The sequence below is a fragment of the Lineus longissimus genome, chromosome 4 (genome assembly GCF_910592395.1).
Source record: "Lineus longissimus chromosome 4, tnLinLong1.2, whole genome shotgun sequence".
Taxonomy (NCBI): Eukaryota; Metazoa; Nemertea; class Pilidiophora; order Heteronemertea; family Lineidae; genus Lineus; species Lineus longissimus.
The window spans coordinates 6,930,983-6,955,837 of record NC_088311.1 but is presented as its reverse complement, the minus strand read 5'-3'; the positions used below and the strand labels follow the sequence as shown (position 1 = coordinate 6,955,837).

The 24,855-nt window shown below is 43.5% G+C and overlaps 2 protein-coding genes across 3 annotated transcripts; both read left to right on the top strand.

Moving 5' to 3' along the window:
- The first annotated feature begins 1,274 nt into the window (after positions 1-1,274).
- LOC135487232 (thyrotropin-releasing hormone receptor-like) lies at positions 1,275-7,861 on the top strand. 2 transcript variants are annotated; one of them, XM_064770735.1, is made up of 3 exons: positions 1,275-1,484; positions 6,572-6,777; positions 7,039-7,861. In XM_064770735.1, the coding sequence occupies exons 1-3, from the start codon at positions 1,378-1,380 to the stop codon at positions 7,536-7,538; spliced, it is 813 nt and encodes a 270-aa protein (XP_064626805.1). In that variant the 5' UTR covers positions 1,275-1,377; the 3' UTR covers positions 7,539-7,861. The 2 variants fall into 2 exon arrangements, with proteins under 2 accessions (XP_064626805.1, XP_064626804.1); XM_064770734.1 differs by lacking the exon at positions 1,275-1,484 and adding an exon at positions 6,100-6,351.
- A 717-nt stretch (positions 7,862-8,578) lies between these two features.
- LOC135487231 (uncharacterized) lies at positions 8,579-23,380 on the top strand. Its single transcript, XM_064770733.1, has 6 exons — positions 8,579-11,149; positions 19,652-19,849; positions 20,598-20,699; positions 21,097-21,426; positions 21,742-21,825; positions 22,119-23,380. The coding sequence occupies exons 1-6, from the start codon at positions 9,854-9,856 to the stop codon at positions 22,380-22,382; spliced, it is 2,274 nt and encodes a 757-aa protein (XP_064626803.1). The 5' UTR covers positions 8,579-9,853; the 3' UTR covers positions 22,383-23,380.
- Positions 23,381-24,855: the final 1,475 nt, after the last annotated feature.

Sequence of the window (24,855 nt, the reverse complement as noted above, 5' to 3'; positions counted from 1 at the left end):
AGAAACAATAGTCATGTCACAACTTCAATTAATCTTTGGAGAGTTATCATTTGGAGTCAGTATACTTCTCGCACACTTTGCGAGTCGGGTCATTTGCCTTGTTTTTGCACATTGGGGTGTCCGGAACTACCAATGTTGCTCGCTACAGTATGTGCGAGTGTATTGCATGAAGAATGAAGTCAATGCGTGTCCTTAATGTGGTCAGATTGTGACCTTGTCGTCAAGTGCTCATGGCGTAAACATTGCGAACTGCAGTGCTTGATCGGTCTCGTCCCACTGGTTGTGACTATTTTTGGATGAATGGAAATGACGATAAGGCAATTATCAGTGTTTGCCATTGTATGTCTGACCTTTTTCGGTGTGAAAAGTTGATTTTTAGTTACGTAGTATGATGTAGGCATGGAAGTGGACTGCGTTCACCTTACGATATGAAATAAAACACAGCGAAGTAAAGTGGACTGGGTGGGGTTTCAGTTTTCATTAACAAAGCCATTCAATCGTGAGCATTCAGTGTAACTCTAGACTATAGCGCCGTCAGTATATTATCCATTCTTTGATGTAACCAGCATCTGAAAGGAGTAAAATATGCCGTTTTAGAACTTGCATTTCCCCAAGTGCTGTAACTTCCTCCTCTCAGGAATTTCTTTGAGCGACCATTTCAAGCAATAACCGCGCCGACCCTGCGCCGCGGCGGAGGTTGGACGTCCTGGGCGGAGTGAGGGGTCGTATTCCATTTGCGTTTCGCTCATACTTCGCACTCGAGTGCGGGGCTGACTTCGTTCACTCGTGAGTGTAGCGCAGTGAAGAAGACCCCGGGATAAAAATAACCGCTGGAACAAGTGTTGTCATGCCGCTGCGCCGCGACCAAAACGGGACAACACTCTTGTGGAGCATCGAGCATGCCGATCTACCGTCGTTGTGCATATTAGGATTGATGTTCACCGCCGGTATTAAGTCGACATGCTATTCAGAGAGGGCAACTCTCTTCGACACTCTGAGTAATTAGGGGTTCATGGTCGCTTCTTCAGCCGCCGTGCACATGCAGGGTCGGAGAAGCGAACATTAACCCCTGATTTCCTCAGGATGGGTCTGCATGGCATCACAGATTTCCTTTTTATACATCACAGTTCGATACTTGTACACCGGTGGTTCACTGGCAAAACTCCGCCACGAAGGATGGAAGAAGCTACGAACACGTTCACCATTCAGACTCTGGCACATGAAGACAGCATCGCCGTGCATATATTCGCATCAATTGTGGAGGCATGCACGAAATATGTCTGGATTTTCATTTTCGTCTTTGGGATACCAGGGAACGTCATCACCGTGATTGTATCAGTTCATAGGTCAAACAGGGCGATAGCTGCGTGTCTTTACATGGCTGCAGTTGCCACGGCGGACTCTCTTGTCCTTTTCTCAGCTGTCTGTTGTCGCACGGTTACATCCTGGATCGTTGGGGAAAGCGTTGGGGAATTTCCTTTACAGTAAGTATAAACCGTGGTTAGTCAGGGGCGTAACTTTCGGAACCCCCCCCCCCCCCCCCCACCCCATTCCTCGTATAAAGCAGAATATCTTTGTATCAGGGAGAATTTATGAATAGGATTTTCTTTCTTGCTTTACTAATATCAACATAAACTAGCTTTGAACCTCAATACGCCTCAACACTTTGATGAAACCACCAGCCCCCCCCCCTTCCATTATATAGTTTATGTACATGTAATTTGTTCTGTAATTTGTGTAACTACCAGTCATTCTCCAATTTCGGATTATATTTCCTGCATCAGGAAATCTAACTGCGCCGCGTTCGCGCATTATTTCATTGATTTGCTTGGCGGAGTGAGGGGTCGTATTCCACTTGCGTTTCGCTCATTCTTCGAGTGCGGGGCTGCGAGAACATTACTGAGTGAAGGTGACTGTACGTACACTCGTGTAGCGCAGTGAAGAAGACCCCGGGATAAAACAATATGCCGCACAGCAATATTCCAATTGGCGGGATGGTGCCTGTCATCATGGTAACCGGTCGGTCATCCTCGTCCAACTTCTTTTTCACGAAACAACACGGCGCTTGGATCATGCGGGTATTTGATATATTAAAGAATTTCCCGATGCCAGCGCAGTTCGCGGGGAGCGGAAGTATCTTCAAGGCGCAATCCACACCTGCAGGCAACTCTTACCAACCGCTGGAGCAAGTCGTGCCGCCGCCGCGACCAAAACGGGAAAACACTTTTGTCGAACTATCAAGCATGCCGAACTACCGTCGTTGTGCGTATTTTCTACTTTAGGATTGATGTTCACCGCCGGTAAGTCGGCAAGCTTTTAAGAGAGGGCAACTCTCTTAGACATTCTGAGGAAATCGGGGGATCATGTTCGCTTCTCCGGCCGCGCAATTAGCGAACATTAACCCCTGATATCCTCAGGATGTGTCCTGCATCGCAGGTTTCATATTATACACCATATGATAGTTCGACACTTGTACTGGCCTACTTGTGGTCACTGGCAGAACCCCATCGCGAAGGATGGAAGAAGTTACGAACACGTTCACCATTCTGACTCTGCCGAATGAAGACAGCATCGCCGTGCATATATTCGCATCAATTGTGGAGGCATTCACGAAATATGTGTGGATTTTCATTTTCGTCTTTGGGATACCAGGGAACGTCATCACCGTGATTGTTTCAGTTCAGAGGTCAAACAGGGCGATAGCTGCCTGTCTTTACATGGCTGCAGTTGCGACAGCAGACTCTCTTGTTCTTGTCACAGATATCTGCTGTCGCACATCTTGGATCGTTGAGGAAAGCGTTGGGGAATTTCCTTTACAGTGAGTATAAACCGTGGTTAGTCAGGGGCGTAACTTTCGGAAATACCCCCTCCCCACCCCCCCCCCCCCCCCCCCCACCCCCAATTCCTCGTATCAGGCAAAATATCTTTGCATCCGCTGGTAAATATATGAATAGGATTATCTTTGCTTTCTATACTAATATCAACATAAACTAGCTTTGAACCTCAATACGTTCGCCTCAACACTTTGATGAAACCACCAGCCCCCATTCCATTGTATAGTTTATATACATGTAATTTGTTCTGTAATTTGTGTAACTTTCCAGTCATTCTCCAATTTCGGATTATATTTCCCGCAATAGGAAATCTTACTGCGCCCCGTTCGTGTCATTATTTCATTCATTTGCTGAGCGGAGTGAGGGGTCGTATTCCACTTGCATTTCGCTCATTCTTCGAGTGCGGGGCTGCGAGAACATTACTGAGTGAAGGTGACTGTACGTACACTCGTGTAGCGCAGTGAAGAAGACCCTGGGATAAAAAACAATATCACCGGTCGGTCACCCTAGTCCAACTTTTTTTTACGAAACAACACGTCACTTGGACTATGCGGGTATTTGATATATTAAAGAATTTCCCGATGCCAGCGCAGTTCGCGGGAAGCGGAAGTATCATCAAGGCGCCATCCGCACCTGCGGGCAACTCTTACCAACTGCTGGAGCAAGTCGTGCCGCCGCCGCGACCAAAACGGGAAAACACTTTTGTCGAACTATCAAGCATGCCGAACTACCGTCGTTGTGCGTATTTTCTACTTTAGGATTGATGTTCACCGCCGGTAAGTCGGCAAGCTTTTAAGAGAGGGCAACTCTCTTAGACATTCTGATTAAATCAGGGGTTCACGTTCGCTTCCTCGGCCGCGCACGTAGCGAGCATTAACCCCTGATTTCCTCAGGATGTGTCCTGCATCGCAGGTTTCATATTATACACCATATGATAGTTCGACACTTGTATTGGTCTACTTGTGGTCACTGGCAGAACTCCATCGCGAAGAATGGAAGAAGCTACGAACAAGTTCACCATTCTGACTCTGCCGAATGAAGACGGCATCGCCGTGCATATATTCGCATCAATTGTGGAGGCACTCACGAAATATGTGTGGATTTTCATTTTCGTCTTTGGGATACCAGGGAATGTCATCACCGTGATTGTATCAGTTCAAAGGTCAAACAGGGCGATAGCTGCGTGTCTTTACATGGTTGCAGTTGCGATAGCAGACTCTCTTGTTCTGGTCACAGATATCTGTTGTCACACGGTTACATTCTGGATCGTTGGGGAAAGCGTTGGGGAATTTCCTTTACAGTAAGTATAAACCGTGGTTAGTCAGGGGCGTAACTTTCGGAAACGCCCCTCCCCCCCCCCCCCCACCCCATTCCTCGTATCAGGCAGAATATCTTTGTATCAGGGAGAATTTATGAATAGGATTTTCTTTCTTGCTTTACTAATATCAACATAAACTAGCTTTGAACCTCAATACGTTCGCCTCAACACTTTGATGAAACCACCAGCCCCCCCCCCCGCCTCCCTTCCATTGTATAGTTTATATACATGTAATTTGTTCTGTAATTTGTGTAACTACCAGTTATTCTCCAATTTCGGATTATATTTCCCGCAATAGGAAATCTTACTGCGCCGCGTTCGCGCATTATTTTATTCATTTGCTGGGTGGAGTGAGGGGTCGTATTCCACTTGCGTTTCGCTCATTCTTCGAGTGCGGAGTTGCGAGAACATTACTGAGTGAAGGTGACTGTACGTACACTCGTGCAGCGCAGTGAAGAAGACCATGGGATGAAATATGCCGCACAGCAATATTCCAATTGGCGGGGATGGTGCCTGTCATCATGGTCACCGGTCGGTCACCCTAGTCCAACTTTTTTTTACGAAACAACACGTCACTTGGACTATGCGGGTATTTGATATATTAAAGAATTTCCCGATGTCAGCGCAGTTCGCGGGGAGCGGAAGTATCATCAAGACGCCATCCGCACCTGCGGGCAACTCTTACCAACCGCTATAGCAAGTCGTGTCGCCGCCGCGACCAAAACGGGAAAACACTTTTGTCGAACTATCAAGCATGCCGAACTACCGTCGTTGTGCGTACTTTGCACTTTAGGATTGATGTTCACCGCCGGTAAGTCGGCAAGCTATGAAGAGAGGGCAACTCTCTTAGACATTCTGAGGAAATCAGGGGTTTATGTTCGCTTCTCCAGCCGCGCACGTAGAGAACATTAACCCCTGATTTCCCCAGGATGAGTCTGGCATCGCAGGTTTCATATTATACATCAAATGATAGTTCTACACTTGTATAGGCCTACTTGTGGTCACTGGCAGAACTCCATCGCCTGGGATGGAAGAAGCTACGAATATGTTCACTATTCTGACTCTGCCGAATGAAGACGGCATCGCCGTGCATATATTCGCATCAATTGTGGAGGCATGCACGAAATATGTGTGGATTTTCATTTTCGTCTTTGGGATACCAGGGAATGTCATCACCGTGATTGTATCAGTTCAAAGGTCAAACAGGGCGATAGCTGCGTGTCTTTACATGGCTGCAGTTGCGATAGCAGACTCTCTTGTTCTTGTCACAGATATCTGTTGTCGCACGGTAACATCCTGGATCGTTGGGGAAAGTGTTGGGGAATTTCCTTTACAGTAAGTATACACCGTGGTCAATCAGGGGCGTAACTCCTCGTATCAGGCAGAATATCTTTGTATCAGGGAGAATTTATGAATAGGACTTTATTTTCTTTCTTTACTAATATCAACATAAACTAGCATTGAACCTCAATACGTTCGCATCATCACTTTGATGAAACCACCAGCCCCCCCCCCCCTTCCATTGTATAGTTTATATACATGTTATTTGTTCTATAATTTCTGTAACTACCAGTCATTCTCCAATTTCGGATTATTTTTTGCGCATCAGGAAATCTAACCGCGCTGCGTTCGTCCCTTCATATCAGCTAATAACCCCATTCCGCATTGTCGCAATTAAAATATCGAATGAACATAATTTAGTCTTGCCAATCACTCCTCAGTTACTGTACACCAAGGGATGCCGGAGAACAGAAATAGTCTGTGTCAGTTTGATCATACCCAGCACCAATGAGATCGAGTCCGCACGTTGTGTTCAGCCAATTCGGATGAATTCGCGCGGCTGACTGCAGCACCCAATCTTACCAGCCAGGGCGCAAGTTCCTTCAGAATGGAACTAGACTCGAAAGCAATATCTACATTCTTGACTCCGACAATACGGGACCACTTCACCATGCGCATATTCGCATCAATCGTTGAGGCGTGCACGAAATACTTCTGGATTTTCCTGGTCACCTTTGGTGTACCAGGGAACGTCATCACCGTGGTCGTATCAGTTCAGAGGTCAAACCGGGCGATTGCTGCGTGTCTTTACATGGCTGCAATTGCCACGGCAGACTTTCTAGTCCTTGTTACCTCCGGATCTTGTTATACTTTGATGTTTTGGATCGTTGGGGAAAGCCTCCGTGAGGTTCCATTGCAGTATGTATATGTTTAAACACGTAACATTCAACGCATCCCTGGGCAGCGTTCGCAGGCCCTGAAGGATCCCTCAACTATGCTTTTCCAGTCGCGATCGGGCCCTGCTTCTTCATTAAAATATTCTTCAAGATGGACGACCAATCACACCACGACCGAGTATTTGGTAAGAGTTGGCTTGTTGTACAAACCTTATCATAATTGTGTTTCTTTTTGTCATCAGATGCTGTTGGTATTCCGTCTACACATTCGGCACGCTATCAGGACTGTCCCTTGCCCAGATGTCCATCGATCGCCTCATTGCGGTCCGTTTCCCCCTGCGTGCCATCCAGCTGTGTACCACAGGCAGGACCAAGAGGACAGTAGCCATCACGTACACCACCATCATCACCTTGAACCTGCACGTCTTCTTTGTCTATAAGAAAGAAGGTTAGGAAAGTCAACTGAGAGCAACCCTTTTATTTATTGACATGACGAAAATAATGGTGATCGCACGATGAACAAAAGTTTGTCGTTTTGACGAAGAACATGTTTTCAGTGTGTTATTCCACATGTTTTTTTCATATTTGCATGTTTGCCGCTTTGTCCTGTTTTTCTACGTTTACCGAGAAAAACGAGACAAAAAGCAATATGTCTGCCATGATAAAGCTGCTGAGTCTTCACTTCCATCTGCCATTTTTGTTTCTTCAGGTCCGCTAATGCTCAATGTGGTCATCCCTGGTCACCATGTTTTACAGACTTTGGTTCTCCAATATCATCTTTTTATCGGTACGGTACTGCCATTTGCCGTCATCGTCGTCTGCAATATTTGGATCATCGTCACCCTGAAGAATTCTGCAAAATGGAGAAAGCAGACGAACAAAACGACAGTTAACAATGGCGGACAGAAATCTCGCGAGACGAGTCATCTGACTCGGATGTTAGTTACCGTCTGCGTTGCCTATGTGGTGACGACGATACCGTATAGATTATATGTAGTATTCATGGAGGGTGTTCCCGAACTTGTCGATCTTTATGACATGAACGAGACATACTGGAATCTCCGCTACACTGCCCAATATTGGTTATTTTCGAATCTTTGGGTTTCAAATTACGGGATCAACTTTTATCTTTACTGCGTCGGCGGTGGATCGAAGTACAGAAATGATGTCAAGAAAATGGTTAAAAAACTACTTCGATTGAATAAATAATCTGTGTAATATCAAAAAGAAGAAAGTTTCTCAGACACGCGAAGAGGAGGCAAAAATCCTAAAGGCCCAACAAACCGATATGCTATTAATAATGATGATGACGGAGGGAGAAGTTTTCTGTCAGTTTGATCGTAACTTCCAATTAACTTCCCACTTCTGCCACCACTGGAACGTACGCGCGAAAAATGATAACATATGGAACTCTGCAATCTCCCAATGAGAGGACGCGCACGTCGCGTACATTCGAGTGTGGTCACGCACCTGAAGTCGTTAGCCTTTTTCCCTTTAAAATGTTACTTTCTACAATGCTCATAACTTTTTACGAGACGTACCCAAGGAGGAACGCTTTCACAGCCAACTAGACCTATCCTAGCTTGTCAAACCTTGATTTTTTCGTTGTACGTTATGCATGGCAATTTCAGGGCTTGGGGGTCTGAAGTTAGGGCGGTGATTTTTGACGGCTTTTAATCCACGCGTCAGTTTTCACCACGACGTGTTAACTGGAGCCTCAAAACCACATAAGTAAGCCAATTGGACTGAAACTTCAACATTTTCATCATTTCAAACACACCCGCCTAATTCACAGTTAAAGAAGAATTATATTTTTAATGGCAACTGGCCTATTCAACTGAACCATTCTCCTGTACAACCGCGAGCTGATTGGTTTAATACAGATGCGTGACCTGGTAGACCTGGAGACAGAAAAATACTGAGTTTCGTGACGTAACTGTCGGTCACCACCTGAAGGAAGATGAAGGAATGGCCATGTTGATGTTGATAAAAGCAGGCGGTGTTTATCATTCCAAATGCTTGGTCAAATGGTAATAGCAAAAGGGTGTTTTGACCAATTTATTGGGCGATCACCAACGGCTGTGTCATGTCCACGCCAAGAGCGTGACGGCTAAGTTTGGTGAAAGCTACTTTTTTTGGAAGAAAATGGTATTAGAAGAGAGGATTTGCTGAGACATAGAGGAAGATTCTGAATGTTTGTTTTTGGCCGGTTTGAGCGTTGTCGCATTGAAGCGCTCGAGCGCACGCGGATGTCCATGCAACAGCGGAAAGATGGCACCCGAGTCGTTTTAATGGACAACCTGATGAGTCCTAATGATCAGACACAGCTCAGTTTCGGGCAAGCCAGTGCATTATACTATCATATTTTCGTCGGAATGAACAGAATGAAAAAAGAATGATCAATCGTCGAACATATCAGGGAAGGTTAGCAACATTAATCACCCATTAAATCAATGTGCTGTCGCGCCCATTATGTTAGAGGCTCTTCACCTCTTGGGACTTAAGGCCAGACTTCTTTCTGTTTTTCGCCTTGGCGAACTTTAATCTTTCTTGTTCAGCTCTCGTTCTCCAAGTAAATTTGTCGTTAACGAATCATACTGCTTTTTTCAGATCTAACCAGGGGTTAGTGCATCCGGCCGTTTATGACCGCGCAATGGCGAGGTTGGGAAGGGTTGCGAAATCTGCCAAATGTCATTATCCGCAGAGTCTGAAATATACAATGAATGGTGATCTCTACACTTACAGGTGAAATTCATCATTTTACAGCAGGTTTTTATCATGGCAAATTATCGTAATTATTCAGCTCATGACTATTTTCAATTAAATGCACACACAATGTTTGTTCCGCGTAGATTCCGAAACGATGCACAAGGGACATATATTTCGCGAGTGGTCTATAGTTATCATGCGTAAAATGGGCATTTAAGAAAATCGTATTGTTTTATTACGGTAATGAGCTGTACGCACAGGATCCTTCATTTGATCGGCTCTATGCCATGGTTACTCAGCAATATTGCGTTGCCGAGCTCCACACGAAGGATGCCCCTCTCCGCGCCAACAATCGATGCAAGTCCCGCGCTGGTCACGAACCGAGCAGACGAGAGCTACTCCTGAAAAATAATTTGCCTCTCTGTGTGGTGTGCAATCGATAGCTACATGTAGGCAGACGAAATGTACTATTTTCAGTTACACAATTGATGGGTTTACTAAAGCTTGGAATATACATGTACTGAGTTTTCGAAGAAGTTCATGGATTAACAACACAGAAACAACGCATGGTAAAAACGGCTGTTTGCCGACATTTTCGTGATTACAATGTACATGCACAATGTAGGTGTGGTGAAATGACGTCTCCTGTTGAAAAACGTTCAGTAAATATCGTTTACTCCAAATGCAGTCTTTTCAGAGGATCGGAATTTATTCAAATCGTTGTGTTGGATAACTTGGTGATAGCATTTTCGGTAAATTCTTGGGTAAATTGGGATAGATTTTTTCGGCAAGCAATAAAGTCATCCTAATTGACCATGACTGAGCCAGGTGCATTCGAAACTTCCAAACTCTTCGAGATCATTTGCCTGTTGGAGGAAGAGGCGCCGACCAAGTCGTTGGAGGCGATCACGGGTGGCGTGGACGTAAACATGACAGACGAGTGCGGCAATGGCTACCTTCACCTTCTTTGCGGCAACTCTGAGCTGAACGAAACCAGCCCTGCTGTCTACGTTCCACTAATGTACCAGTTAGCTAACGCTGGCGTTAACGTGAATGCTCAAAACGATAACGGGAATACGGCCCTCCATTTCGCTGTGACAAACAATGTTTTAGAACGTGTCGTCAATGTCCTTTTGAAAATCGGTTCAGATATGAACTTGAGTAACTCGGATGGGCTGACCCCCGTCGAAATGTGCCATAATCCTATGACCTTGAAAACGTTTGAGATGTTCTCCCCTGGACTTCCTGTTGTTGTCAGAGACAAAAACATAACAAAACTTGAACAATTGATAAAGTGCTGGTGCTATTCAAAAAATGTTTTGGCTGATGAGGGGATTGTTGACTCAGAAGATGTTGTTGACGACGAAAAGGACTTCTCAAACTTGCTCAAGCAAGGCATGGAGAAAACTGCTTTCATTCACGCGACCCTTGGAGGGGACAGACCACGGATGCGGACAACCTACAAGAAGGACGTGGTTGACGTGAACGTGGAGGACCATTCCTACATCAATTCCAAAGGAGACACCAGAGCAATACCTTTACTAATTGAAGCAATCAATATGAACTTAGTCGAAGCGGTCAAGTTTCTTATAAAGAAAAAGGTCAATGTTAATATGGAATTCAGTTTTCGTAATGAAAGTTCTGGTCCTTTTTTCCAATATTTCGCCAGCACGTGTCCTCCAAAAAGACAAGAGACATTGGCACTGGTGATGAAAATGGCCGATGTATCATTACTTAATGGGAACATTAGTATTGAGTTTTTGTATCGGTTATGGAACGAAAGATTCCCCGATGAGATCTTAGGGAAATACGTACAGGATGGTATTAGCCTTAACGTGAAGGACGCCGCCTTCTACACTCTAAGAGATAGGGTACTGATGGATTCCCTTACTTGTGACACACGTACTAGGAAAAATAACCTACACTACGTTGACCAACACCTGCTGGGCCTAGTGGAGAGCGGTAACTTGGAGAGTATAAAGAAACTCTTTCATGATGGTTATGAACACATCCTGATTGAGAACCCCCAGGGGAGGAATTCTTTATCAGTGGCTCGGAAGGCCAGCCAAGCTGACATGGTGTCATTCTTAGAGGCACTCCCTGCATTGCAGGTAGGTCCAAATTATGGCTGTAGTGCACACTCCTAAAAAGTTTTTGGCCTACGCCGCTGAAGTACACACCGGGCTTTCAGATACATCGCCAGTCTCCCTCCTCCTCCCCGTGCTGTGGAAGGTAAGCGACATGTCAGCCTGGGGGTCCACCATACTGAACTTCCAGCGTTGTTGCCTCCGTATCCACTGCCCGTTGTCTGGAAGCTGAGCAATGTCGATATATTGAGGGTCAAGATGGGGGGGGGGGGGGGGGGTCCACCGGCCACTAAACCCACTATTAACCATTTAGAGCCTTTGTTATTGTAGTGATGATTAATTTGATACGTCATGAATATTATTCAAGATTAAATTAAACCATGCGGACTACCCTTTATACACGCTCGTGTCTCGTGTCTGAATCAATTGGTAACCCAACTCTTGCATCAATTAATCCTGGCGCCTACAGAAACCATGGAGTCCGCCGGGAAATGCCTTGGTCCTGCTTATTAAGTAGATTCGTCACCCTCCTTAATGAATGAACCATTTTCAGACGCGAAGCAATTGTCATATTGATCTGAGATGATCTATCTTTGGGGACGCCAATCGATGGAATATATATTGATAATCGTAAACAACTGGACGCTATCATGCATCGAATTATCAATATATATATTCCAGGCATTCTTGTGGAAAAGACGCAGCAGTGAGTGGACATTATTACCAAGCTGTCGGCGGCCCAGTCACCTTCCACTCTAGTTCCAATCATCTAATTGCACACTCACTGATAAAATGGAAAAAGTCTAAATCTGACTGAATTATCCCGTTATTCTGATTTTAATTCCGACAGAACCATCCGTGCTGCGATCATCTTTGTGCGGGCTGATGCATAGGCAACGTATAGTTATCATTCATGCGCATGCGTAACCGAAAACATAGCTGGAAATTTTGTTCCCCAACTTAGATGTAATTGGTCTCTATAATACCTTCACGTATTCGCAACAGAATTGATAGCAGCAACAATGCTTTTGCATCCATTACAGAAAATGACTGAGACACGACTCTTGAAATCATGCATTATTTAGCAGCATACGCAGACGGTTAAATTGACATCCATGCAGACTCCAGAGCGGATGCAAAAGCACTCGATACTTCTTTAAAAACGTATGTCCTGCACCCAACTTAAAGCATGACAGAAAGTCGATAATGCCAAAGTTACTTCCACACCATTAAACTTTCTCCCTTTAACTTGACTGAAACGCGACCATCATGACCACGGCAAAGCAACATATTCGATGCATAGGCATATGTATATACGGCAGACTGCCCCTCCCAGATATCGCCGAAAAACGTATTTTTCATGCAGATCAGCGGCGGTTTATTAGAAATGACCGATCACCGATCACCGATCCCTATCCCTATGCTGAAGATACACCCGAAGCTGTTTCACGCTATAAAGAGCAAAATGGGTTTCGAAATTACCTGGACACAAAAACACACATTTATGATGTTTTGATAAGATATATTGATAATTTCAGCGTAGAAAGGTCAGTACTTCTTCTGAAATGTCGCCTGCTGCGGATTTTTTTTCAGCTTATGAGTAGTGTACTTTTACAAAGGTTGGATAATGCGTTTGCTATCCTTGTATAGACAGTCACTATAAAAAATGCCACTAAAGTGGCGACTGCTATATCGACCGGGGCGGGTATATAAAGTACATTTTGACAAAAATAACAAGTTGCATCTGCCCATCAATATGAGTAGGCTAAAACTGGCTAATGATATCAACGTACCTTTCACATGTATAATAGATTCAAGGAAAACGTCAATACAAGGAGCGGAATGAACCACTACATAACTTTTGATTGTCAAACTCAAAACAGACTTCAGGAGACGCCTCGGTTTTGGCCTCATTTTAAACCCAGATTCTCGATGTTGGTGAGAGACAACCAATGCCTCCATTGGTTTCAGTTCCTGAACTCCATTGATTGATTAATGCTGGCTACAGCTTATTCTATTTCAGTCAAGTGGCGCAACTCTTGACCACCTGATAGCAAGATCAATAGGGATGTTTATGCCATGCACATCGTCTAAGCTGCCGAGTAAACTCATTAACAAGCAAATGTGTTTAAATGATTGCTTAGGAGCTGAGCATCGACAAGGATGTACTACATGTATACTTTGCATTGTAGTTCATTTCATGAAAAACCTGACCTTCGATTTTTTTCAGCGATTCCACGCCGTGGAAGTGCTCAGTTAAACGAAACGTCTTTATTCGTGTGACAGATCTAATTCAAAGTATTTGAAGATATCCGCGTTGTCGAATTCGAACGCCGCATCACCCAAAACGATCAATTTTAATCCAAACGCTAATAAAAACTGACAAGCAATTCCGCGGCTTTTTTCGTTCAACGCGGACCTTCTCTTGAAGCATATACTGTGAAAGGACGGGTTTCAATAGAGCCTATAAAAAGAGTTCCAATTTGTCAAAGAAGAGTCAACCTTTCCTCCACATCATGCCAGAACAACTCCAAATAGCTACCATAAACAATGATTAGAATCGTAATCCGCAAAATATCTTTCTCGGATGTAGTTGATTGTAACATTCTACTGCTGTCTAGCACAGGCCTAATTATCAGCAATATGGTCGTGGGAAACCTAACCATGATATATGACACGATGGTGAGTCGGTTGGTCATGGTTGGCATGAAATCTAAATTTCGTCTAAAACATTTGAGTTCCATGCCGATCCACCGTCGTTGTGCGTATATTGCATAACGGCAAGTACTTGATATTGGTTACTTCTGATTTAATTAAGAAGGTAGAGAAAAAATCTGGGAGTTAGAACTAGAATCTACAGGCTACCCATCGTTAGAATACGAGCCATTTACAACATGGTAGGCTGAACACCAAATGCCATGGTTATAATGAAATTGCTCAGAAGTACCAGTTGATTCCTTAAGTGGAAAACCTACATTGATTAATATCTCCTCCGAATTGTCTACCATATTATCGATCTACCATTCTTTTTCATTCATTAATCATGCTGATTTGATAATGGGTGCGTGGAGGGGAGGGGGGGGGGGGTCGTGGTTGCTACACAAACCGCATATGCATACATCAACGACTGAATAATGTGGCAGATAAGGTTTGGTACAAAAAAGCTACAGCCAACACTGCTTTAAAAATTCAGAATATGACCTTTTGTCTCACCAACTTATACATTTACATGCACCCGTACGCAACGTAGTCTGTGGCAAAGTGGTCAATACGGCGTAAACAGCCTAAAACAGGTTTTTCGCCACACGGCAGTTGTCATGGAGATTGGCAGCCTATGTATATATGATCTATATACGTATGCCATGACTATACGAGTTGCTGACTCTAAAATGAGTTGAAAGTCTGACTTTTTAAGTGTATTATATCACTTCATCAGTTTTAAACTGTTGAAATTTGCTGAAAACGTATAAGTCACATGCAAATCAAAATCTTTGTCATCCAGCATGTTTGTAACAGTGGGTTTACATCATTATATTCTCTGCACGAACACTAAGCACCTCTACCTTATCTCAAGAATACATGCAGATTTCTTCGTAGAGAGCAGCGATGATATTGATGGCACTCATAAAACAAACATTCCGTATACATGTCTTTTTTCAATTCGACCCACGATATACATTATAACCCAAGCGGCGATACCAGAGAGATGTTTTTTTGAATTATAATGGTTCAGAAAAACAACTTGGCCGATGTGAAAACTGCAGAATGAAGTCAGATTGGCGGTCTATAAGAATTTTAGAATCTTTCTATAGTGTCTTTAAAAGAGAGTTTATTATTCATGTCACATGTTGGGTCCCATCATTTCGCCTCATTCAGCGTATGTTACATATATCTATCCAATCAAGTAGCTGTAACTAAACGTTGATGAACATTTTATATGCAAAATATCAGACATAATTGGTACTTCGGTTGTCCATTTAGGCACTCGTAAAATACTGACGTTAACTGGTCATGCAGGCTGCTTTTTTAATGGTAAATATTAAGATATATTGCCATACGATTTACGTCATTCGCTTGTAACTACTATCATGCTATCTTTTTTGGGCTCCAAATGATTTTCGAAATACCAGCCTGAGTCATAGTTAAAGGAATTGGCCAAGGACACAATGATCACCGATTCGGTCAGAATGTTTTTGATTTCGTTGAATAATGCTTACTCTTTAGAAAGTGGTTTCAGCCATTCATTCTAACCGGCCAGAGCTAATATGATATAGGGTTGGTCTCCATAGCATCAGCCGCAAGTCGGCCACGACTGCTATCGTGAGGATCTGACTCCGTAGCGGTAGGATTGGCCGCCGTAGCTTTAACCTGAAATCGGCCACTGCCGTTGGTAGGATTGAGCTTCGTACCAGCAACATTAATCGGCCACAGCTGATGTGGTAGGATTGGACGCCGTAGCTTTAGCCCGAAATCAGCCACAGGTAGTGATATGGTAGGATTGAGCCCCGTCCCAGCAGCATTAATCGGCCACAGCTTATTTGGTAGGATTGGACGCCGTAGCTTTAGCCCGAAATCAGCCACAGGTAGTGATATGGTACGATTGAGCTCCATATACCAGCAGCATTAATCGGCCACAGCTTATATGGTAGGACTGATCCCCGTCAGCATCAGGTACGAATCGACCATAACCAATATGGTAGAATAGGTCTGCGTATAACTTCAGCCCGAAATCGGCCACAACTGAGCGCCATAGCATCAGGCATAAACCGACCACCCCTGATGGAAGGACGGGACTCCGCGCCAACAGCATTATCGACCTGTTGAATTCACTCGTAAACAAGCTCCGACACACGCTACAAAAGTTACCATAGCGAGTTGAGAGGTAACCGAGATGCTACGCTCTCGTCATTTTATTAGTTGGTCGATTGCTTTTAATGCCACCAAGAAGCTAATTAAAAGAGAGGTGATTCGTACATTAGGCTTTTAAGCAATTCACTCGTTCCCAAGGTTGAATCGATCAATGTTGTGACACTCCTGTTGCTATGGTTTGAAAACTCGTGGGTGCACCTAGTTCACTTTAAAATGGACGCGAGTGCAGATTAAAGCTGAACTGCATGCACAAAACCAGAGCACCCCATGCGGCAATAGTAAGAAATGCAAATGACCGAAAGGCCCTTCTGAATACGGCCTAAAACATGATAGACCTCCAATGCTGCGACGCGCTTGATTTCACAAACCAGCAAGCCGTGGGAAGATGCGGACCTTTGCAGAGAATTCTGGAAGGAAAAAAATAAAAAGGCCCTCTCATCAGGACTCGAACTCGAGACCTCTGGTTTTATTTGCCAACACTCTTATCCTCAAGGCCACTGGGCGGCTTGAAATGGCTGTCGTTTTATACGCCTTTATAGAATGTGCAAACATTTGTGTGTAATCTTTGTTCAACATCTTTGAGCGGCTTCCATGCAGTGGGCAACTGCAGGAAGAAAGTCATTTTTAATAAGGTGGTTGAAATTATGATTTTCTACATTCGGCAACATATTCTAACTGTTGGTTAGAGTCAGAAGCTATTTAACTAACGCTGAAGCTCTCTCTCCCTCTCTCCCTCTCTCTCTTAAAGATGCAAACCTCCCCGGGCATATCAGACTGTTTTGTTCGGCTTTCGTCACTCAGTGGGCAGGGAGCAAGGCCGCTGAGCTTTTTGATCATGGGGGTTCGGGCAGAATTGCACTTTTGATGCAAATCTGCATGTAATAGACGTTCCAAAGCCGGTTCTGGTGATAATTCCGGAGCTAAATGGGCCAGCAGGGATATTCGGTCTGGAATCGCCTTCAGAATCATTATACTATTTATTGCATATTTTGTCACGGTCACATATGCTATTTGAAATCAGAAAATGCCACATCTTGACAATACCGTAGCTAGCGCATGTATAGATGTACATGTATTGTCTTAAAGACTGACCACTGCACAGAGGGTCCAAGGTTGCTACAATCTATACGTTAAAACATGCAAACTGGGACAGATATTCATCGGATTTATCTCGTTTTCATCAGTTTGCAGTTATGTCTTCATATCACACTAATACTCAATTATATTTTGACATGATTTAATTAAACCAGATAATCTTACGCCAGAATAGCTTTTTACAATCATTGACAGTCACTTAGCAACGAATCAACAATGACCGCTGTGAGTTGAAACGAAATCAAACAAGAGATTCGCACTAATTTACTCTAGGCCGACGACAGTTGTATTGGGACAGTCGCCAAACAGGATAAAAGGATCTTTTATTTACCCATAACTGATTAATATTTGATTAAACTGGGACACGCCCAGGTCAACAAACTGCTATTTTCCATATCAGGAATGTAATGTCAGTTAACTATGACCGTCGTCCGGTTTTAAGATGAATTTCAAATGGCTGACTTCCTGTTTGTGTTCGACCATAACGGATATATTGAAATTAAATGGGGGAAAAATTGGCAGCTGGGCAACCCGGCAATATATCATGTTGTCTGGACACTTGTTACATCGCGATCACCATACTGCCGTGCTTTTTACATCACAGGCTTTATTGATTTACCTTGTTTCAAGTTTATAACCGCCTCTAAATCTAACCACGCCGGAACCAGAACACTGAAACACCATTAGTATTAGAGCGGTGATAGCACTGTGAAGTCATGAACAATTCGCAACCATATTACGCAGATATTCGCCGAGTGTCTTGTCAACAACTTGGGGAAACGGTTCTTGCTACATCCTGGAAATGCTTTGCGGCAACCCGTTCCATAAATTATATCCTCTGCTATGATCTGTTCCATAATATTCATCCTTTGTTGCCATCTGTTGTTTAATTACCATCCTGTATTTGCTACTACATGTTTGATAAAAGCTTTCTTTTGCTGCGTTCGTCTACTAAAATCAGTTTATGATGACCATCCTCTGCTACTACGATATGTTATAAAGACCATCCTCTACTACAATCTCCATTATAATGACCATCGTCTACTTCGATCAGGTTTATGATAACCATCCTCTACAACGATCTGTATCAAAATGATCATCCCCTGCTATGAGCTGCCTTATAATGACCGCCCTACTATCTGTTGCAAAATAGCCGTCCTCTACTATAATATCATTGCTGAGGTCTGTTTGATAATAGCTGACATGTCCTCTTCTATACAATCTGCTTCAAAATAGCCATTCTCCCAATGCTTCATAATAGCCATCCCATTCTTCTGCTTCATAATTGCTATCACCTGCTGCGGTCTACTTCAAAATTGCTATCCTCTTCTACAATCTGCTTCATGATGGCCATACTTTGCTGCGATCTGTGCTTTGCCTGAGGACACGCCGCGCATTATTAACACATAATTAAACAGGTATCACTGTAATTACACATGTATATATCATTGGTGAGCTAATGGCTATCGATAGCATTTTTAGAAGGAAATAGGCTAATGGGTTTGCAAGTGAGCTGCGTTGAGTAGATGACTTCCGCCCATTTCCGGAATCGTTTATCGTTTCCCGGTTTCATTTGATACGTCATTGGTATAGCGGCCTTGCAGGCGGGCAGTGTCACAGGTTTACTTCATTGACGTCATCAGTAGCGGCCTTGCAGGTGGGCAGTGTCACAGGTTTACTTCATTACGTCATCAGTAGCGGCCTTGCAGGTGGGCAGTGTCACAGGTTTACTTCATTACGTCATCAGTAGCGGCCTTGCAGGTGGGCAGTGTCACAAGTTCACTTCATTGACGTCATCAGTAGCGGCCTTGCAGGTGGGCAGTGTCACAAGTTCACTTCATTTACGTCATCAGTAGCGGCCTTGCAGGAGGGCATTGTCTTAATTTCACCTCATTTCTGTCATTAGTTCATTCTGATCTGGGACATTGTAGCAGCTACTGTCATCGAGCAGTGGTTGTATTGGAGGGCGTGTCACAATGTCAATTGTGTATAAATATGGACTAAAATCAGTCGTCGTTTTCAGGTTTTAAGGATGAAAATTCGTTAGACAGCATCCTCGTTTAAAAAAGACGTTTTCGAAGTACACAGGGTCCCTACAAATTCAAACAAATCTTTCTCATCGCTAAAAGTACCATCTATACCGAAGTGCATTTAATACTTGCGATTGCGTCAATGGGCGGCATCATCACGTTGCCCACACTGTGTTGTTTGTTGCTAGCCCGTTTCCCAATGACCCATTTATTATTAACAGTTTGAGCCATTAGGACGTTTAGCTACCGTGAAACAATATAATTGTGAGATTATTACATTTCATTGAATCGATTGCTTTTAATTGATGTAACAATGGACATGACCATGGAGGATGGTGGAAGTGTGTCGCTATTATACGCAGTACTGCAAGGCTGCAACAACCAGACTAAAACAAAGGACATGGCTGCCACACTGCGCCCAAGATGAGAGTGCAACAAGCCGTGTGAAGACGCAATTTCTTCATTCTATTGTCGTTAAATTAATACAATCCCTTGACGAACCTCTCCTGAAAATATGTTCTTTTGTTTACAGAAAGACGTGCGCTGTGTTCGCAAGGCAATTGAACTGGGGAACTTGTCACGGGTCAAGGAGGTTTGCCACGACGCCATAGCCGATGTGAGAGACAAGGCAGGCCGTACCATCCTTCACAGAACCGTGCTATTCGAAAGAAGATTCATTGTAAACTATTTGCTGAAGCAATACCCATCCCTGATTAACTTGGTTGACTTGGTGAGTGAGCTGGACCACACGAAATCACGTTCTCAACCTACGCAACGCTTTATTGCCGGATATGTACACTCGGCGTTGACACCAAATGTTAGCGTCATCTTAACACGTTTAGTTCCTGCATCCATATATTGACGAGATATTAAAGTGCCCAGACTGAGAACATACGTTTTCTGAATGTTGTTTTGTTTTTAGGGTTCTTCGCTTATCTACCATCCAACCCATATAATATGCGTAGTAGATGTAATTAGCTAGTGATGACTGAATGGTCTCTGAACAAGCTTTGGGATGAATTGTTGCAAAATAGCCTTAGATGGATTAAAAAAACACATCTATCTATTTCTGGTTGTACTGGAAACACAAGTAGGCTAATCCAACCATGCCCATACTCTACAGATCCAATAGCTGCTACACAGGCCCTGTCTACGCTGGCTATTCTGTTTTCTCAAATGTCTTTGTTTCTATGACTACGTGGCTTTATCAACGCTTTGAGATGAGTACGTAAAAAAAATATTATTGTTATTGTATGATGAATTGAAAAGACGATTTCCTGGAAACGAAATCATCTACATGTACATGTACTGTTGGCGGTACGTCAGACATTCGTTACCAACAACGAGTGTCTTATGATAGTTAGTCATGAAAATTCTGTTGTTTTGCTGATTATATCGCAATAAAAAGATTGGTCATTGTTTTTCTGATATGTTTCCACCTCAAAACAGGCGGTAATCGAGAAAGCCTTCCTTTTCAGTTTGGGAGAACAGCTTTTCATTATGCCTGCATGCTGGTAGATGGGACAGACTTTGAGGGTGTACTGCTGCAAGCTGGTGCTGACCCTAACATCACTGATGTGGTAAGCTATAATGTAAATTCAGCTTTCGTAGCCAATTGGGAGGATGAAAAATAAAAATAATGTGATAGATCACAACCGAGAGCTTTACTTTTCATGGCAACGGCTGATATGTTGCATGGAAAGCCGATCAGTGCGATCGCCGTACATGCATATACTAACTCCAAGGCAGGCAATGGCCATTGACAAGCTGACATGAACTCGAATGACGTGATTCCATTAGTGGACATCCTCTGGTGAAAAGAGACCACGAGATTTCGCATGATTGTAAAAAAAACACTTTCGTCGGTAGCCTCTCTCTATGATGGGTGTGAGAAGATTAAGGCAGCCAGAAAATTTTCTAGCAGAAGTAAAAATAATGTGCCCATCAAGATTTCAAACCGCAGACGTCTAATTCCAGATGGGCAAAACCCCTGCTGATTACAAAACTGAACCATTGGAGACAGACTACATAGAGCGAGAGAGGGGAAAGGACTATGGCATAGAACTCTACCTAGTCGAGAGGTACTTCCAGTTCAGTGAGAACATCGAAAAAGGATTCAAAGAAAAGCTAATGCGACTGAAAGACTCAATGTTTGATGACTTGACCTTCAATGACCTTGAGCGGATTTCGCCTGAGATGCGCGAGCGGATTAGGTACCGGAACCTATTGTTTCAGTGCATTGACAAGAAGAGGGAGGACATTGCAATTTACCTGGTGCACGAAGGGGCGAATCCGATAATTGAAGAGGTGAGTTGATATTACCCCACCCGGCCTGACTTGCAGCTAGTCTATGAATGCAGCCATCAGCACCCGGCCTGACTCGCCCTGACCTTTCCGATGCTTGGTTCAGAGGTCACCAGAATATCGAGGCGGGTGGCGTATTCATGATTCCGCAACTGACACAGACACAGATTCCTCGATTCTGATTGGCTCCCGGAGGAATGGCCCACCTCGATATCTACATTCTCTTTATCTACATTCTCCAGCGCACTACTATATCACTGCGCGAAGAGTATGCGATATTTCACACTTTCATACTCAGACGACATCATTTCCTTCCAGGTTGTGGATGATCACATGATGAATTTGGAACATGCTGCTGAAAAAAGGGACATGTTTGACCTCATTAAGCTCATCAAGAAGCACGTAAGTTAATGGCTTGAATTTTCGCCAACACTTGGTTGAAAAAGGTTGGGAGAAAAAGTTTAAGGCCCAAATGACTATTTATCTAAAGTCTTTCCTTGGGGGCATTTGCTAACACTGTCCAAGCCATGGAACACCTTCAGAAACCGCATTTAATTGGCATATCGCCGGGGCATAACGTAAAAAATGAGGACAGCATGGAGTTCCTCTGCCCAGCTTTCTTCATAGCAAATCAGAAGCGAATCCCAGTGGTAACAAATTGTACTAATGATCCGTCTATTCTAAATAATTTTCAGAAAGCAAGACTGCGATTCGAAAGGCGTGCCGAAATGCTGGTAGAAAATATAATCGGGAGGCCAAACACAAGCTTTAGCGACAGTTCGCAGCCGAGGACATCGTCGTCGTCGGGCGCAGTGAGCCTTAAGTCAGCACCTGTTGGAGGGACTGGGGGGAGCCTGGCCGATGGGCTACGGAATGACCCGACGTCCAAGAGCGTCAATGATCTACCATCTGCTGTTAAACTGTCGGATGCTAAGAGTGGGGCATGTGTGATTCTATGATCTGGAATCAGAGAAGAATGTGCTCCGTCATAGATTACTTGCTAACCAGAGTGACTTCAATGTGTCCATGGAGGCCATTTACCATACTCTAACAATGAAATTGGGAGTTGCCTCCTCATAAAGGTAGCTTTGTGTTACATTGTGCTGATGTGGGAGGGATTACCAGCCTCCTGAAAAATGATAATCACTGCAGCCACTTTAATCCGATAACAATCCTTATCTTCAAGTTATTCCATGTAATGTTACGAGTTTCGAATGCTCCAGCCCAGCATTGCATTTTTTTACATGAAATTTGGAAAGTACTGTTTTTTGCAATAATGGTATTCAGATTGTTACTGAATGTGGTGAAGATCTATATGATAACTTGTTTGCAATTTGTATACATGTTTAGCCCTTTGAATAATTGTACAATTCCATATTTAGTAGTGTACAGTACTCGTTTTTATCAGGACGGGCGATTTTTGAGTGTTGGGGGAAGCTTTGCCGATTACCTGACGTTCAAGAGCGTCATAATGACCTACCATCTGCATGCTGCCAAAATGCCAGACTCCAAGAGTGTTACATGTGCAAGTGATAGAAATGATCATACGGACGACGATGCTCCAATCGGGAAAAAAGTGTAGTGAAATCACCAACTTAAATGGCGACCATTATAGGCAGAAGCAAAATGGGCCAGATTAACTTTTACAAAGTTTTCGATAGTTGTGTAGCCACTTACGTCAACCACTCTTCGACGAAGACACCTTGACGAGAAAAGAATATCTTTACCACATAAAATCAAGGAGACCCATTTCCAAAACTGTGAAGTTTATTATATAAGTCATTTGAAAAACAACATTTGGACTGCTAGTTTCTACCTAGTATATATATAATTTCTGATGTACACTGTTTATTAAAACTCCAGTCTTTAATTGTGATATTCAACACACTATACGGCTGATAATAAATCGTTCTGAACCGAAATATGTTGATTCCTTTCTTTCATTTCGCCATGACCTAAAACCATTATACTAATGTCATCAGTAACTTCGAAAAATCGCAGCAGCTACTACCAAAATCGCATCAGATTCATCACGCTGCTGCATCTAGTTACAGTATAGGCTACTACCACTGTTTCTCTCAAATTTGGGCGTCAGTTACGTCAGTGAAAAAACACTATTTTCACGTCCTTTCAGCTGGCCATTTGACCTGTCCCGTTTCAACGAAACGCTTTTCTTCTTCTTCTTCTTCTCGTTCGATACATTTATCCTCCTGCCGATATGATAGAGAAGCTCTAAGATGGTGATGAATGAACCGCCGAGGAATAGGCCAGCTGTGCCACCAATGTCACCTGGAAATAGAGATTGTCCATTTTGGAACGTTACAACGGTGTCGACGCTATTTGGCCGGTTAAGAGGCGCCAAGTCAAAAGGTCTATCTTACACATGTAATAGGCCAATGCGTAACAGGCGCGTGTTAGCCGGCGAAATAGATTCGACACAGTATCACGCACCGCTAAGATAGTGATGGGAAGGAACCGACCAGGAATAGGTCAGCTCTGTCACCAATGTCTCCCGGAAATTGAGACAGCGATCGAATAATGATGTTAGCTTCCAGCTGGTACATTATTTTCGAGGTAGTGCCAAAGTGATCTGATGATGACCATTCATCACCATCATCATCAGTTAGGCTTCTTGGTCCAGAATTGGACCTTTGCCATTGCGAAGGATCAGCTATGGAAATCAGAAAAAAGTAATTACTCTTTTGGTGTGACTCGGTAGGAGACTCCACCAGTCAGACAAAGATCCTCGGCGTTCAGAACAAGAAGAAGGAGAATCATTTCGCTTTCCTTGGTTACATCTTTAGGGTGAATCAGTAAAACTTGCCATGTAAGGACCTTCATGCACCAATTTCAAAGGCATAGTGTTTTGATCTTGGAATCATCGTCTTATACATTTTTTACACATTTTGTATGGTATACTTACATAACAACGAAAACCAATCGTACGCTGCTTTCTTCGTCACATCAGTATAGCTCAGACTATTGTAGAAGACTTGAAGTGACAAGATATTCTTCCTAAAATTCATTGGAAAACACTGATTGACATTGATTAAATGGAACTTGACATTGTATAATGGATCTTCACATTGTATAATGGAACTGGACATTATATAATGGAACTGGACATTATATAATGGAACTGGACATTGGATGGAACAAGGAGTTATTGGCTCCTGGTTGTACCCCATATCACGGACCTACATATACAATGCGAGGAAGCACATCAAAGAAACGAGCACTCATAGAAGCAGTCTCCGAAGTCTACTTCTATCCAGGTCTAGGTCTCAAGAACGAAATGCACAAAAGACATCAGATTGCTAAAAGCAATAGGTGTTTCCATCACCACGCTGCTGTTGAGAATAGATTGTGAGCCTTCACTAAATCGGACTCGAGTCCATGAAATTAAAACGTGGCTATTACCAGTAGTACACT

What these genes read in the sequence shown, in the direction of transcription:
- LOC135487232 (XM_064770734.1), top strand. Translation starts at nt 6,104, where the DNA reads ATGCGCATATTCGCATCAATCGTTGAGGCGTGCACGAAATACTTCTGG. An exon ending in CTCCGTGAGGTTCCATTGCA is followed by an intron (nt 6,352 to 6,571) that starts GTATGTATATGT and finishes TTTTGTCATCAG; the next exon opens with ATGCTGTTGGTATTCCGTCT. An exon ending in CTTTGTCTATAAGAAAGAAG is followed by an intron (nt 6,778 to 7,038) that starts GTTAGGAAAGTC and finishes TTGTTTCTTCAG; the next exon opens with GTCCGCTAATGCTCAATGTG.
- LOC135487231 (XM_064770733.1), top strand. Translation starts at nt 9,854, where the DNA reads ATGACTGAGCCAGGTGCATTCGAAACTTCCAAACTCTTCGAGATCATT. An exon ending in AGGCACTCCCTGCATTGCAG is followed by an intron (nt 11,150 to 19,651) that starts GTAGGTCCAAAT and finishes TTTTGTTTACAG; the next exon opens with AAAGACGTGCGCTGTGTTCG. An exon ending in TTAAGCTCATCAAGAAGCAC is followed by an intron (nt 21,826 to 22,118) that starts GTAAGTTAATGG and finishes AATAATTTTCAG; the next exon opens with AAAGCAAGACTGCGATTCGA.